The following is a 15402-nucleotide window of genomic DNA, read 5'->3' as shown; positions in this document are numbered from 1 at the left end:
AGGTCATTCTTCTTCTATACTTCCTGGTGCTCTAGCCACACCAGCCCTATGCTCCTCCAGTTCCTTCTAGCCCCAGGGCCTTTGCACCACCATTCTTTCTGCCTGAAATGCTGTTGTCCAAGCATAGCTTGGTCACTCATCCAAATGTCAGTCTTTCAATGAAACATTTTCTGATCCTCCAAAGCAGGTCAGGTCCTGTGGCCTCTTTCACATCACCTATCAAGTCACTGGTACATCTGCTTCCTGGTTCTCAGGAATATTCATCCTCATTTGGTGCAGTGTTTACCATGTGCTCCCCAAGTGGTCTGGCCACACATTTGTCTGCCTACTTTGAACTATTTATACCTAAAGGGCACCATCTGTCTCCCATATCTCTGTGCCTAGAACCAAGCCAGGCTCTATACTTGCTTAGCAGTGATGAGTCTGAGATGGCTCAACAAACCTTCGCTTCCACATCAATCATTTTAACCAGAAATGAGCTCAGGGGCCAGGAGGCAGGAGGCCCAGCAGGTAAGACACCTAGAGGTTCTGGTCTGGTCTGTCTCTGGCCCAGCAATGACTAGTCTCCCAGTTGGTGATGTAGGTCCTATGTCGTAGGTACAGGTGCGGGCTCAGGCTCCTGGAAGAAGCTTTGGGAGTCTTCAAGCTCTGATCTTGGCTGGCCACCTTCCAGAAGGTGAGAACAGGGTGACATGAGGCCTTAATAAGGTGAGCCAACCACAGCTCTGATGAAGGACACCAAGAGGTGGAAGGGACTGGATTGTCTGTAGGAGCTGCCAGGAGTTTATAGTTCTAAATGAATGAATCTATTCTACATTAAAAATGGGTTGTACTGCCAGGTTGGTGGTGTATGGCTGTAATCCCAACTGAGGAGGCTAAGGTAGGAGGATCCCAAGTTGGAGGACAGTCTCAGCAACTTAGTGAGACCTTATCTCAAAATAAAAAAACTTAAGAAGGGCCGGGGTTACAGATTAGTGGTAAAGTGCCTGTGGGCTCAATCCCCAATACAGGGGCAGAGAAGGACTGTACTGTTTTGGGGTCTGAATTGACCTTGTTTTGGCCCTAGATGGGGATTCCCTGTCCCTTTGCAGATGGGTAAGTAGACTTGCAAACTGGATTCTCCTTAACTGGACCTTAACTTTCATTGGGAGGAGACTCATTGTCAGTCTTAAAATGACTACAAGCACTTGTGAAGTGGCTAGAGCCAGAAACCCATGAAGGCATCCTTGTTTCCTTCTCCACAGTGATTTAAAGCATTGGCAAAATATGCTAAGTGGTGTAGTTCAATGGTAGAGGTTCTTGGCTAGCATGCATGAGGCCCCGGCTTAACCCCCAGCATGGGGTGGGGTGGGAGGAGAACATCTTTCAGTGGGCTGCACATTAGATACAAAATAAAATCTAAGCTCATTACCAGATGTGGGATTTGGCCTTTCTACACACATACCTCTTCCTCAAGTGCTCCAAAGCCCTGTTGAGCTCCTCCCACCACAGGGTCATGGTACATACTAGCTTCTCTTCTTTGTTCTTGTGACCTGCATCTTTGTAAGGATCTTTTCTTGTCCCTCTCAGGCTTTTTTTTTTTTTGGTACTGGGAATTGAACTCAGGGGTGCTGAACCACAAAGCCACATCCCCAGCCCTTTTTAAAAATATTTTATTTAGAGACAGGGTCTTACTGAGTTGCTAGTGCCTCCCTAAATTGCTGAGGCTGGCTTTGAACTTGTGATCCTCCTATCTCAGCCTATTGAGAGGCTGGAATTACAGGCATGCGCCACCACGCCCAGCTTCCCTCTGTCTTAGCCTCAGAGAGGGTCTCCAGACCATGCTCTGAAGAGGGTCCTACCCCTTACTCTCTGAGACCCTTTCCTTCTTTCAAAGCACTTATCACAGTTTGTAACCACTTTGTCCCTTTTCTTCTTATCTGTCTTCCCTACTCTCTCTGTACAATTTCCAGAAGGAGCCAGGCTGTGGCCTGTCCTACTGTCTCCCTGACACCCAGTGCCTAGTGGTAGAGCAGAGGTTCTCAAGAACTATCCTGTGCCTGGAAAGCCTGTGGTGGTGGCGTCTCCAGCAGTCAGGAACTCCCCCTTTGCTTCTGGAGTTTGGTCCTCATTCACCCGTCATTCTTCCTCAGGTCTAGGCTGAATAGAACAGGGGCTCCCAGGCAGCCTGGCGACCACTGCCTGTGTGGAACCAAAGCCCGGCTCAGCTCCACCCCCAGGGTTGGCACGCTGGGCCTCAGGCCCAGCACTCAGCTCCACTGCTGGAGGCCCAGGCTTTCCTGAGCTTCTTGGGATCCAAAGTCCAACTGCTCTCCTCTTGCCTCGTGCTCCAAGCCCCTCTCCCAGGCCCCACCACGCCTGCCCTGGGGAACTCTTGGTTGCTGTCAAGCTGAAGCCACACCTGAGGAGAGAGCTGGGAGTGGAAAACATGAGCCTCAGGCTGAGCTTGGGCAGGGGCAGGAAGCTCGGAGAGCCCATGAGGATGTGACCAGGAATGGTAAGATTCAGCAAGTTGGCAAAAGCCAGCCAGGGCGCTGGGTCCCTGCAGGCATGTAAGCAGGAAGCGGGCACAGGGCACAGTTCTAAAAGCAGCCTTTACTTTGGTTTTCACTTCTCCAAGGCCCTGGGAGCTTTCTCAAGTTCTAGATCTTGGGTCCTGCACACTGGTTACTCCTTCAGCCACTGCAGGAGCTGAGGTGTGTAGTAGGTGATGATGATGTCAGCACCTGTGTCAGGGAGAGGCAGGAAGAGGGGTGGGGCATGGCATCAGCATAGCCTGTGGGTCACAGCACAGGACTGGGCCCACTTCAGTCAGCTCCAGACCCTGGGTCTGGAGTCATTTTCTCTTTTTGGGTCTCATGTGAAATGCACAGCTGGGGAAGTAGTAACTGCAAGCCCCCTTCCAGGGCTGGGATGGAGACATCAAGGCCAGCGCTCCAATGGGCCGGAACACAAGCACTCTGCTTCCTAGCCAGTGACCTTTCACTCCCTGCCACATCACCCTGAGCACCTGGAAGGGGCTGACTGAGCCTCTACCCCATTGTCTCCCACAGGTCCTAGTGATGAGCTAGAGTACCAAATCTGCTTCCTGTTTCACCAGACCTTTCTGGTGAGTGGGGTGGGCAGGGTTCTACTGTTAAACCCTTGGCCCATTGGCCCACAGCTGGAGCCCATTCTAATGACCAGGATAGTGTGCTATACTAACAAAACCTGTTCCCATTATGGAGTAACAGGCATATGCTAATTGAACATATTATCTCATTTCATCCTCAGGACAACCAGGCGCCAGCTATCTTATCCCTAGCTTACAGACAAGGACCTTGGGATTGAGAGAGCATCTTGTCCAAGTTTTCATCACCAGAAAGCAATAGAGGGCTCTGTTTTCTTCACTGTCCCATGTTCTGTTCTGTCCTTCCACCCCCTTTCCTCAATCTGTGTCTATTTGTTTTTTTTTTGGGGTGGGGAAGAGGATAGAGGTGCCCAGGGGCTCTTTACTACTGAACTACATTCCTAGACCTTTTTATTTTGAGACAGGATCTTGCTAAATTGCTGAGGCCAGCCTTGAACTTGCAATCCTCCTCCCTCAGCCTACCAAGTAGCTGGGATTACAAGCGTGTGCCACCACGCCTGGACTTTGTCTCTTCAGATACCTGTGTTTACAAGCATAAGAGTCCAGGCTGTCTCATGACATCGTTTCCCTATCTGGACAAACTGCCAGTCAGTCTCTGGGGCACAGGTCACAACCCCCACCTGCTCTGTTCTGCGCTTACCTGCTCTGCGGAAGGCGGTCATGGCCTCCAACACGGCAGCCTTGAGATCAAATGCCCCAGCCCGGGCTCCGTGCCACAGCATGGCGAACTCCCCAGACACGTGGTACACAGCGAGGGGGAGCTGGGGGTGCTGTGGAGAAGCAGCCATGGGAATGGGGTTGAGGTGGAGGGCAGCTGTGCTCTGGAGTGTCCCTCCCTCCCTCCCTGCCCAGTCTGTGACCACCTTGAGCTCTATTCTGAGTCTCTGCTCCTGGCAGCCCAGTCTGATCTAGAGCTGTCCATCCAGAGCCGTTCAAAGGCTCCTGTGAACCCCGGCACAGAGGCCGTGCTGGTTCTGGGCAGGAATGGGAAGAGAGGCCTCCAGCTCAGGTGCAGACTGCTTCTAGCTCTGAGATGCCAGAGTCCCTCAATCGAAGGTCCCAGCGTCTGGGGACTCTCCCAATCTCTGAGTCCTCAAGTCTGCTCTGTGCTCACCTTGTCCTTCACCTCCCGCACGATGTCCAAGTAGGGCATTCCTGGCTTCACCATGAGCATGTCGGCTCCTTCCCGTATGTCCCGGTCCTAAGGGATGAGGGTAAAGTGTCTGGGAAGGGGACAGGAAGGAATGGTTTGTGTGTGTGTGTGACAGTGTGTCTCAAGCCTGGTCACTTACCACTGCTCGGAGGGCCAGGCCCCGGGCTCCAGGGGGCAGCTGGTAGCAGCGGCGGTCTCCAAAAGCTGGGCTTGACTGAGCAGCGTCCCTGCAGAGCACAGTCACCCTGTGAGCTCCAGCTGTGGGCTACGGGTCAGGGGTTAACAGCAGAAGCCTGCCCATCCCACTCACCGGAAAGGTCCATAGAAACAGGAAGCAAATTTGGCACTGTAGCTCATCACTGATACCTATGGAGACAATGCGGTGAGGCCCAGGCAGCCCTTTCCAGGTGCTCTGGGGTGAAGTGACAGAGTGGAAGGCCCGGGGCTAAGAAGAGGTGTGCCTGAGTTCTAGTCCCATGGGAACACTGGGTCTTGATCTCCCCATCCGAGGTGCAGAGGCTGAGATGGACCCCAAAGGCCTAATCCAGTGTTGTCCTCTGCTCTGTGATTCTAGGCTCATGGACGCAGGGCTGTCCAGGCTCTCTCCACCCTGCCGCCCTCCCCCTGCACTCCCTGCACATACCCTGTTGCCAAGTCCATGTGCCATCAGGGCCTCCTTGATGGCTTCCACTCGTCCGTCCATCATGTCCGACGGCGCTACTACCTGACATCCTGAGGGGCAGAGGGTGGTCTTCAGAACTCTGGGACCCTCCTATCCACTCTACCAGCTCCCTGACCCACAGGTGTCCATCCCTGCTGGGGACTCACTCACCTGCCTTGGCATAGGCCAGTGCCACCTCTGCCAGTCGCTGGCGGCTTTCCTCGGCCTTGAATGCTCCATTCTCACTCAGGAGCCCTGCAGGACAAGATGGCAAGGTTGGGGGAGTGCCTTGGCTCTTGGCCTGTGTCCACGCTGGAGAGAACTGGGCAGTGGGTGTGGGTGGCAGCAGGGCTGGTGGAAGGGAGGAAGCTCACCACAGTGACCATGGGAGGTGTAGGGGCACAGGCAGACGTCACAGGCCACCAAGAGGCTGGGGAAGGTCTTTCTCAACAGACGGACTGCCTCGATAGTTGGGGACTCCTCGGAGTCGGCTGCAGAGCCCCTCTCATCCTAGGGGCAGGGGAAGAACAAAGTGATGTGTCTGTCACATGAAGCCCTTGGGGGGACAGGGCAGCCAGCCATTGAAGAGCGCAGCCCCGGCCCTCACTTTCTGTCACTGTCACAGCCCCTGGATAAGGAAGCACTGAGGACTGTGCCCACTGCAGAGGAAACAGGGACCTAGAGAGGGGACTTGACTTACCCTGTCAGGGTATCAGGTACTTAGCTTCCTGACCCCGTAGGAGTACTATCTTAAGGTCTGGGACGATGGCCATTCACTCCTGTCCCCACCCTCGCCCCACCTCTTTTCTTAACTCTTCCTCCAATTTTCACCTTGGGAACTCTGCTGGGGACACCAAAGATGAGGACGCAGCGCAGGCCCTCTTCAACCAGGGGCTTCAGCATCTCTTCCAGCCGGTTCACACCATACCTGGGAGGGGATGGGAGGGACTGAGGGGAGGCAGGTCCTGGTGGCACCAGGAGGGTGCCAACCCCCAGGACAGGGCTGGGAAGGAATGCACCCACCAAACAGGTGGGGAAATCAAACCCTAAATATCAGAGCTGTGGAATCAGCTGTGGCAGCTCCTCCGAGGTGGTCTAACTGAACTTCTTCCTAAGTTCAGCTCAGGATGCAAAAACCTCACCGAGGGCTCCTGGTGAAGCTTGTCACTTCACGAGGCTGCCCCTTAACTGTGCACAGCTGTGGCCCCAGGGAAGCCCTTCTCTCCACTGAGCTGCAGTTTGCGTCTCTGGATCTTCTACCTCCGGGGTCTACTTCTGCCTCTGGGTACCTCCCCCTGCAAAATTTCTCCCTCCATCATCCCCTTGCCCTCTCCAGCATGCCTCCTACCTGGCCACTCCTGGCAGGCTGGCAATAGGCTGTACGTCATCAGGAACATCCCTGTAAGAGCAGGGGGTGGGCTATGGATTGGTGGCTGTGGGAAGGGCAGGTGGTGGCGGGGTGACTGGGAGGGATGGTTGGGAAGCTGGGAAGGAATGTGGGAATGGAGATGGAGGGAGGGGGATGGGGTCCAGTGTCTGGCTCCCCTGGCCTGAAATAATAATAGGAACAAGAATAACAGTGATAATAAAAGCAAGTGTACTAGAAGAACAGTAATGCGTCAACAGGAAGGAGTCAAGTGGTTAAGAATGTGGACTCTGACATCAGAAGTCCTTGCTTCCTCTTCTAGCCACTTTCTGACTGGGTGATCTTGGCCAAGTTATATCATTTCTTTGAGCCTCAGGCCCTTCATCCAGAGCCTAGATGGGATCAATTCCTTTATTCAATAAAAATTTACTGAGCACTTATTTTTTAAAAAATACTTATTTATTTTTTAGTTGGACACAATATCTTTATTTATTTATTTTCATGTGGTGCTGAGGATCGAACCCAGGGCCTTGCATGTGCTAGGCGAGCGCTCTACCGCTGAGCCACAACCCCAGCCCCAACTGAGCACTTATTATGTGCCCGGTACTAGTCTAGGTGCTGGTGATAAAACAGTGAACAGAACAGGCAAAAATCCCTGCCCTCATGGAGTTGACCCTGTTGGAGACAACGTCTATTCCTTCTTCATACAAATGCTGTCAGGACTGAACAGATCATGTATGTAGGTTGCTCGCATAGTACCTTGTACACAGTAGGTCTGCTGTTGCTTTATTAATAATCATGATTGCATGATTATTATTCATAAGCCCCTCTCACGAGGACATAGCACTTTACAGCTGACAGAGCCTTCTACGTTTCTATTGTATTCCAAAGATTCAGGATGGCAGACAAGAGTAGTTATTCTTATTTTACAAATGTGAGAACTGAGGTCTTTTCAAGGTTTGTGCCATTCTTAAGACTTCTGTCCTTATCCCAGTTGGCCACTTCTAATACCCTGAGTTTCCAGCTGACAGCCCATTTCCCATCCCCTTATGGTATTGGGGACTGAATCCAGGGCCTTGCTTATGCTAGGCAAGCAATCTACTGCTGAGCTACATCCTCAGCCCTTTTTATTTTTTATTTTGAGTCAGGGTCTTGTTAAATTTCCCAGGTTGGCCTGGAACTTGTGATCCTCTTGCCTCAGCTTCCTCAGTAACTGGGATTACAGGCATGTGTCACCATGCCTGGCTGTGATGGCCCAATTCACACCTCCCCCCACCAGCAATACTGATGCCTGTACCAGTCACACACCTGCCCCCACCATGGACAGATCAAAGGCCTGGCCCATTCCTGGGGACTCACGTGACAAAGATGGGGTAAATGAAGTTGGAAGCACTGAGGGTGGTGGCGGCTGTCTGCCAGGTCCGAAGCAGGGGGTGGAAGTAGCCACTGTGCAGAACAGACTGGGGCTGCATGGTGGGGGCCAGAGGCCAGCCAGCTAGTTCTTGGGGTGTCTGCTGCGTGCTGAGCTCTGAAAGGGGCAACAGGAGGCACATGAAATATGGTCTCCGACCCTGAGAGACGGTCACATTCCAGCTTCCTGCCGCCCCTCTCTCTAGCCTAGTGGGGTCCACCAATCCCTGCCGGGCTCACAGTAAAGACAAAAAATGAACATAAGTCTTTAGAAACTTCATAGCAATTTGAATCCAATGAAGAAACTTTTGAGTTTGTTGTGTATGTGACTGCTATTTAAAAAAAAATAAATTTCTGGTTATTAATTTTTACCAGATTTTATCAAACAACCAATGGGCTGGAAATTAAAAAAAGGAAGACAACAGAACTAATCCCTCCCTAGGCATACTCGGAGAAGCGCCGATCCAGACAACATTTCCCTGCACAATGCCCATGCTCACAGTAGAAATTTTAGAAGAGTACAGATAAGCCAAAAGAGAAGAATTCCCTATAATTCCACCTCAAGTGAAGCGCAGGTAATACTTGCCATGGGGACTTTCGGTTATGCAGGACACATGTGCTCCTGCACCCTCCCCCAACGGGGTGACCATTAAGGCTGTCTCCCAGCCAAGGAGACTCCGGCACTTTCCTGCTATGTGGTGGCACCTTGTCCCTCTGAGAAGGCTTGTGCAATCTCCATGGCCCCACCACGCCCACATCCACAGGCCTCTCCGCCCCTATCCCGAGAGGCTTTCTTCTTGCTCTTGTTGCAACCTCTCTTACGTAAGAGTTTTTTGTTGATCTGTCTCATCTTGTGCCAATAACTTCTGCGGGGCAGGGTCCAGGGTTAGTTTATTTTCCCCTGCCCCCTTGCACTCTGCCCACCCGTGGACTCTGGCACAGAGCAAGTATTTAATTACATTAAGTACAAGATATTATGCCCTCCATGCCAGAGAGATGACATGAGGCAGGAAGAAGTGGGGCATTCACATGTTTCTTGAGCACTTACTGTGTACCAGGCCACGCTGGACTCTCTCATAGGTGACCTCTCCTTGAGTTTGCATGTCAGTCCAGGGAGGCACGGTTGATGGAGTGCACTTCAGAGAGAAGGAGCCCTGCCACAAAGGAGTCACGGTTTCTATGTGGGTTAGAGAGCAGAAGAAGCTAGTGGAAGACCAGGGCTTGAACTCAGTTTTGCAGGGTAAGCGGGTTCAGCTTAGGAGGGAAAGGTACAGCTCTCCCTTGGGAAGGGAAAAAGGGCAAAGTTGGGGTTGGAGGATAGCTGTGGACTGTTCTAAGGACCCCAGGAGGCGATGGAGCCCATGTGGAAGGAGGAGAGACGAGGGGAAGGGAGGGGGCCAGACTGAAGGCCAAGGAAGATTCTGAGCAGGAAGTGGGGGAGTGGCTGGTCAAAACCTGGCTTTAGGAAGATAAATCTTGCCACTGAGCAGAATAGACCGGAAGCAGAGTATGGGCTATGGGAGGTCTGAGGGTGGAGAAGGAAGGGCCATGGTGATGCGGCCAAGAGGCGGTCTCTCAGGGCGGATGCGCTGTCTGCCTGACCCATAGGCCAGAGGACAGGGAAAGGGCAGGAATAGGGTGATGGGAAACCAGGCTTACAGAGGAGATGGCGGGCTTCATTTCAGACATTTCTTTTTGGAGGTGCTAGTAGCCAGGTGGGGTGTGTGTGTGGGGTAGCCACAGAAAGTGGGGGTGGCAGGTCCAAGTCTAGCTGCTCCTTGGACAAATGGGACCTCAAGGTCCAGGGGGGTTGGGACTTATCCAAGGTCACACAGTGCATTATAGGATAAAACAGCAGAACTAGAACCCCAGTGATCCTTCAGTGTGCTGGGGCTTTCTGCCCAATCTCTCCAATCTCTTTGGCTCCCTCCCAGCCCAGGGGCCCATCTTATCCCATCCTCCTCCTTGGTGGGGTTGGGGTTATCAGGAGCCACACATGGACCCGCCCTATCCCCACACCCCAGGGTGGGTCAGCCTCATCACCTGACACAGGGGCAAGCCAGGGCTCCCCAAAGATGTCTTAATCCCTAAATGAGCAATTATTCAGCAGATATGAGGTCCTGTCTGCCCATTTTGTGCAAGATTTTGCTCCCTGGTCTGCCAGGAATTAATTCAGCTCAGAGTAGTCAAGTTACTTGCCCAAGACCACACAGAGAGTTTAGTGACTGAGCCAGAAACTAAATTTGTTCTAAACTCCAAATGCAGGGTTTTATATACTATCATCCACAATACTGGTAAAAATGTTTGATTGAGTAGGTGTCTCTCTGCCCACACTGTCTCTGCAATGGGTGCTGGAGAGAAATATATTGAATGTATTAATTAGGTGCTGGGTACTTTATGCTTATATTATCTCAATTGTAAGAACTGTCTTTTTAGTAATAAGGAAATGAAGGCTCTAAGAGGGTTTACATGACTTGCTCAATGTCATTCTGGAGAGTCAAGTCAAATTTTGAAACCAGGTTCACATGTCTCTGATTCATTTCCCTGAGCAACAATCTTTTGTAGCAGGCTGTGGACTTCTGGAATTCACAGCTGCATTCCACTGGCCTCAACCCCCATTTCCTTTAGAAGGCCCACAGAGCAACTGCCTTCTGCCTATAAGAAACCTCTTGCAGGATTGCCTAGGAGCTGCGCTGCCCAAATTTCATCCTGAAGACCCTGGGAGAGGTGGGGAGGGTACAACTGGAGGGGGAGGCCTTGATAGAGAAGTTCCGTTTTGATCTTTTTTTTTTTTTTAATGGTCAGAGAGATAGTAGTTTGAAAAATGGTGCTACTGCTGGAAGAATTAAAAAGTTGAAAATCAGGCTGGGTTTGTGGCTCAGTGGTAGAGCCCTTACCTAGCACGTGTGAGGCCTTGGGTTCAATCCTCAGCACCACATAAAGATATAAATAAATAAAGATATTATGTCCACCTACAAGTAAAAAATATTTAAAAAAGTTGAAAATCACTGATCCTAGTTAATCTTTTACATTTAATATGGAAAATTGGGTGCAGAGAGGCCACAGGACTTGCTTGAAATGACACAGCCAGTGAGGTACAGAGCTAGGAAGTGACCCTGAGGCTGCTGGGACCACATAGTCAGTCTATTACAACAGGCACTTGATAAACATCTGCAGAGTGGGAAAATGCCCCAAGTAACACCTCTGCTTTGCAGAGTCAAATCAGGCCAGGGTTTTGCATTGTGAAAAGTACCTCAAAATTTGGGAGTTTTTTGCACACGGGAAGGGCATGGCCCCTAAATTAAGGGAGCTTGCAAACCTCAGCTTAAATACCGTGTCACCACATTTATAGGAACAAGACACAATGAGGCCCCACACCTTCGCTTGTTCACATAGATCAGGTTAATTTTATGGAAGACAGTACAGGGCAGTGCAGAAGGAACCATCTTTCAGAATCAAGCTATTCCAGGTCTGATCTGTGTTCTACTCTAACGTTGGCCAAGGTCAGCAGCCTTTCTGAGCCTTCATTTCATTATCTACGAAATGGGCTGACATTATCCAGCTTGTGAGGCTGTGGAGAAGATTAGAGGTAGTGCTGAGGTATATATCTGGCACCAAGTAGCTATTCAGTAAACAAGAAGCTAATTTTAATATTAATAAGGGCAGGACTGATATGGAACAAAATCTCCTGGTATAGTCCTGTGCCTTCTGCACCACACCCCGGAGGGAGGACATTTGTTTAGGCCTGGAGGGTCACAAGATGTTTCAAAGTCCCTGCTTCCTAACACCTAATGTGGTGGAGAAGGAATAAAACAACCCCAAACAGATGCAGAATAGTGGGGTGGCCCAGGTGCTGTGGGAGGATCCTGTGTCTGGGAGTCAAGAACAGCTTCATGGATGAAAGAACACTGAAGATCTTGCCTTCCTTGGCTGGCTCCACCCCAACCAGGGTCTAACCTAACTTGGACCCTGAGAGCTGCCACCAAGGGGGCAAGCAGAGCTGCAGGGCTTCAGTCCCACAGCTTGTGTTCCACTGATTCCAGAGGCTTTGCTCTTGGCCCAGAGGGATGGCAACTGCTGCCAGTTCTGGCGGGCTCTGCCGCGGGCTCAGAGGAGGCAGGCAGAATTGCCAGCTAGGTAGAAGAGCCAGGTTTAGAAACCCAAAGCCCCAGAAAGGCCCAGGACAACAGCTGTCAGGCACTTCTGATGAGAAACCTACTGGTTCCTGGTTCAATCAACCCACGTTTCCTGAATTTTCTACTCTGTACCTACTGTAGTGCTAGATACAGGGATTAAAGAGAAAAATGAGAACCCAATCTGCTCCTGGGGCTTTGAAAGCCCTAATCTTTGGGTTCAGCAATTTGAAACCCAGAGAAGCTCCCATTTCCACAGATTCCTAGAATATCCTTGCTATGAGGTTTCTTGAAGCTTGCTGATTTCATCACTGAAACTCTGGTAAAACTAGGCTCAGAGAAGGGCAAAACATTGACCCTGGATCCTGCAGCTGGTTAGCTGCAGATCTGGGCTAAAATTCAGTTCTCCAGCAGCCCAGTCCTCAATACCCACTATGACCTTTGGTACTGAGACAGATTTCACATTTTATTTGGTACAGTTGGACTTATGAAGAGCCACAGGTGAAGGGGGTGGGGGGAGGGACCGGGTAGAGCCCTAATCTATCAGGCGGCTGCGGTCCAGGGTGGTTAAATTTGTGGTCAGTGGAGTCGACCGATGTGAGTATAAATCCTGGTTCTGGCACTTTTCACCTGTATGACCTCAATTTCCTCATCTGGTAAGTGGGGACTTGAACGGACCTCAATGGGTTGTCGTAAGGACTGATTGGCCAAGCATGCAACGCCTAGCACAAGCGGTTCTTATATTTTCCACTCCTCTCCTCCAGCCTGCAAGGCACCTCGGCTCCGCAATGATGCAGAACGCCGGCGGTGCCCGGGGAGGGGGTGAATCCAAAGGAGGAAACATGAACGGGAACTCGGCTAACAACCCCGGCTGTTGCAGGACCATCGAACCCAAGCAGGGGCCCACGGGGTCTCGGTCCCCAGCTGCAGGACGGGAGCTTCAGGCGCCCGACACAAGCTACGATGCAGGACTTAAGCAACAGCCTCCGCCTCTCTCAGAGGCTGATCTCCAAACCCTCCAACTCCCGGAGCCAGCCCCACTTACCTACCTCCTTTAAAGCTCCGAACCGCTGCTCCAGCCACTGCAGCCCGGGATCTAATCTCCCGGGGCCCAGGCGGGGGCGGGGCGGCTCACCCGGAAGCAGCTCCCCCCCCGCGGCCCGCCCTCCCCGCATGGAGGCCACGCCCCTGCGGCCACTCTCCGGGCTTGCTGGTCAGCCCTCCCGCGGCCCCGCCCACGCTTATCGGACTCGGGACCTAGCCAATCAGGTGTGCCGAGAGACTGGACAGCCCGTCCCTGCCCGCCACAGGGCGGGAGGAATGAGCTAGGGAGCCCACCCTGGCGTGTGGGAGGGGCCTCTGCGAGTGACCGCGTCTGGAAGGCTGGCACAGCTCTGGGTTCACCCTGGGTTTGCTTTACAGTTCTTTCCAGCCTCCCGCAGGTTTGGCCCTGGTTCATTTTTTGGTGAAAGAACAATTGGATGTCAAGGACATTAACACCAAATAATGCCTAACACAATAGTTTCATCAATTTTTGCACATTGAGCATTTAAAGTTGTTGAGTTCAGCACCAGATTGTCTTCCAAGTTTTTAGAGAAGATTTATTCCAGCGTGATTACTCAGGGTCTACTCTGTGAAAGGGTTGAGAGACGTGATGAAAAAAGACATGGCATTAGAAAAAAACTCCCAGGGGCATCGCATCTGACTAGGATGGGTACAGTAAAAGATCTGAGCAAAGGTCTATGTTTGGTTGGGTGGGAGAGGACTTGTAGGGGGGCAGGAGGGGTCTGGTGAGGTGTATGGGCAAAAATGAGCCTGGAATGAGCAGATTAGTGGTTGCAAGGAAAGGCAACCACTATTTATTACAACCACTATTTATTACAGGGCGTTGAAAATGTGTATGTTCGTGTGTATATTCCTTCATATATGTATATTTAAAGTTGTTGAGTTCAGCACCAGACTGTCTTCTACGTTTATACACACACACACACAATTTTTGGGGGGGTACTGGTACTTGAACCCAGGGGTGCCTTACCACTGAGCTATATCCCCAATCCTTTTTATTTTATATCTTGAGACAGGGTCTCCTTAAGTTACTGAGGGTCTCACTAAGGTTGCCCCAGCTTAGCAAGAACCTGTCTCAAAATAAAAAAATTAAAAAGGTCTGGGGATGTAGCTTAGTGAAAAAGCCTCACTAGATTTTATCCACAGCATGAAATAAATAAAAGATAAAATGGTTTGTGTTCTGTGAATTTTATCTCAATTTTTAAAAAGCTAGTTCACTAAAGGCAATGTGGTATTCTGGATTGGAGCTGTAACAAAAAAGATAGTATTAGAAAAACTGGTGAAATACAAGGACAGTTTGTCCTTTAGTTATTTTTTTTTCTTTCATTTGACAAATGTTCCATGGTTATGTAAGATGTTAATGTGAAGGGAAGCTGGGTGAGGGGTTTGTCAGAACTCTGCATCCTTTGTAGTTTTCTGTAATTCTAAAATTTCTCTAAAAAAGTTTATTTAAAACAAAAGCATCGTCAAAGGTGGCAGGGACACAATCTATTTTCATGAATTAGTGCTAAGATCCGGACAAGTCACTTCTAAGGAGGCTCAATTTGCCATTGGTAAAAAAGGGGGTAAGGCTGCAAAAGTAGTTTTGAATGGGTCAGGATAATCTCCTACTCCCCAGGTCCAGATCAAAATCTCTGGGCACGAAGTGTTGTGTTTAAAGAAGAAAGATGAGAAGCTTTACCTTAGTTTGGTAACAAACCTTCAAAATCCAGATACCACTACAGGAATGATACAGGTGTGGCTAGGGAAAACTGATCCACTACCTCAAAGATTCTTCCCAGTTAAATTCTGTAGTTTTAAATCATAGTCTCCTTTCAGGAGACATTGCTCTTAGAAAGTTAGTTTGGTGAAAAATGGGGCAGGATGAACTAACACCAAATAGGGGAGCTTTTGGGGATTCATTTTTAACTGGAGCATAAAGAGTTTTATGTTGTAAATTATTATGAACCCAGAGTTCATGCTTTCTAGGCAAGTGCTCAACTACTGAGATATATTGCCAACCCTTTTTTTGAGTCAAGGTCTTTAATTGCCCAGGCTGGCCTTGAACTTGCAATTCTCACCTCAGCCTCCTGAGCAGCTGGGATTAGATAAATGACACTGTGCCCAGATTGAATTTAATTTAATAGGAAGTGGGGAGTGACTGTAATACAGCCATGTTCTAGAAAGATCCACTTGGCAAGCAAAACACAGGGGAAGCAGATGAGGCAGGAAATTGAATTCAAAGGAAGCCACAGGAATCCAGATGGGACCTGAGGACTTAACCTCTAGTGGTGCTCATGGGAATTAAGAAAGGATGTTTCTACTGTGGAGCAGGAAAAAGCCACTGGACCAAGTAACCACTGGGGTTCTACCTTTGTAAAATATTATTTATAAATTTATGATTTGTAAAACTTATATAGAGTTGTGGTTGATAAAATGACTGCTTCAGAGTTTTAAGACTAATACTTGAGGGCATTTAGAACAGTGCCAGACACAGGATGGGCT

General features: G+C 50.2%; 1 protein-coding gene across 6 annotated transcripts; it reads right to left on the bottom strand.

Moving 5' to 3' along the window:
- Nucleotides 1-2575: 2575 nt before the first annotated feature.
- On the bottom strand, nt 2576-13045 carry Alad (aminolevulinate dehydratase). 6 transcript variants are annotated; one of them, XM_015492171.2, is made up of 13 exons: nt 12903-13045; nt 8769-8874; nt 7670-7838; nt 6293-6343; nt 5776-5872; nt 5319-5454; nt 5116-5199; nt 4927-5015; nt 4594-4649; nt 4423-4510; nt 4245-4331; nt 3771-3900; nt 2576-2726 (listed from the first exon to the last, which is right to left on the bottom strand). In XM_015492171.2, exons 1-13 carry the CDS (start codon nt 13026-13028, stop codon nt 2668-2670), a joined length of 1278 nt encoding a protein of 425 aa, XP_015347657.2. In that variant the 5' UTR covers nt 13029-13045; the 3' UTR covers nt 2576-2667. The 6 variants fall into 6 exon arrangements, with proteins under 6 accessions (XP_015347657.2, XP_015347658.1, XP_015347659.1 ...); XM_015492172.2 differs by having other exon boundaries at nt 12899-13025; XM_015492173.2 differs by having other exon boundaries at nt 8769-8897; nt 12903-13019.
- Between the last annotated feature and the right edge of the window lie 2357 nt (nt 13046-15402).

Source organism: Marmota marmota, unplaced genomic scaffold (genome assembly GCF_001458135.2).
Source record: "Marmota marmota marmota unplaced genomic scaffold, marMar, whole genome shotgun sequence".
Classification (NCBI taxonomy): Eukaryota; Metazoa; Chordata; class Mammalia; order Rodentia; family Sciuridae; genus Marmota; species Marmota marmota.
Note: the sequence above shows the minus strand (reverse complement) of the source record. Positions and strands in the feature narration are given on the sequence as shown.

What these genes read in the sequence shown, in the direction of transcription:
- Alad (XM_015492171.2), bottom strand. Translation starts at nt 13,028, where the DNA reads ATGCGGGGAGGGCGGGCCGCGGGGGGGGAGCTGCTTCCGGGTGAGCCG. An exon ending in GGTTCGGAGCTTTAAAGGAG is followed by an intron (nt 8,875 to 12,902) that starts GTAGGTAAGTGG and finishes CCTTTGTGGCAG; the next exon opens with GGCTCCTTCTCTCTGAAGTG. An exon ending in TGTTTCTATGGACCTTTCCG is followed by an intron (nt 4,511 to 4,593) that starts GTGAGTGGGATG and finishes TGTGCTCTGCAG; the next exon opens with GGACGCTGCTCAGTCAAGCC.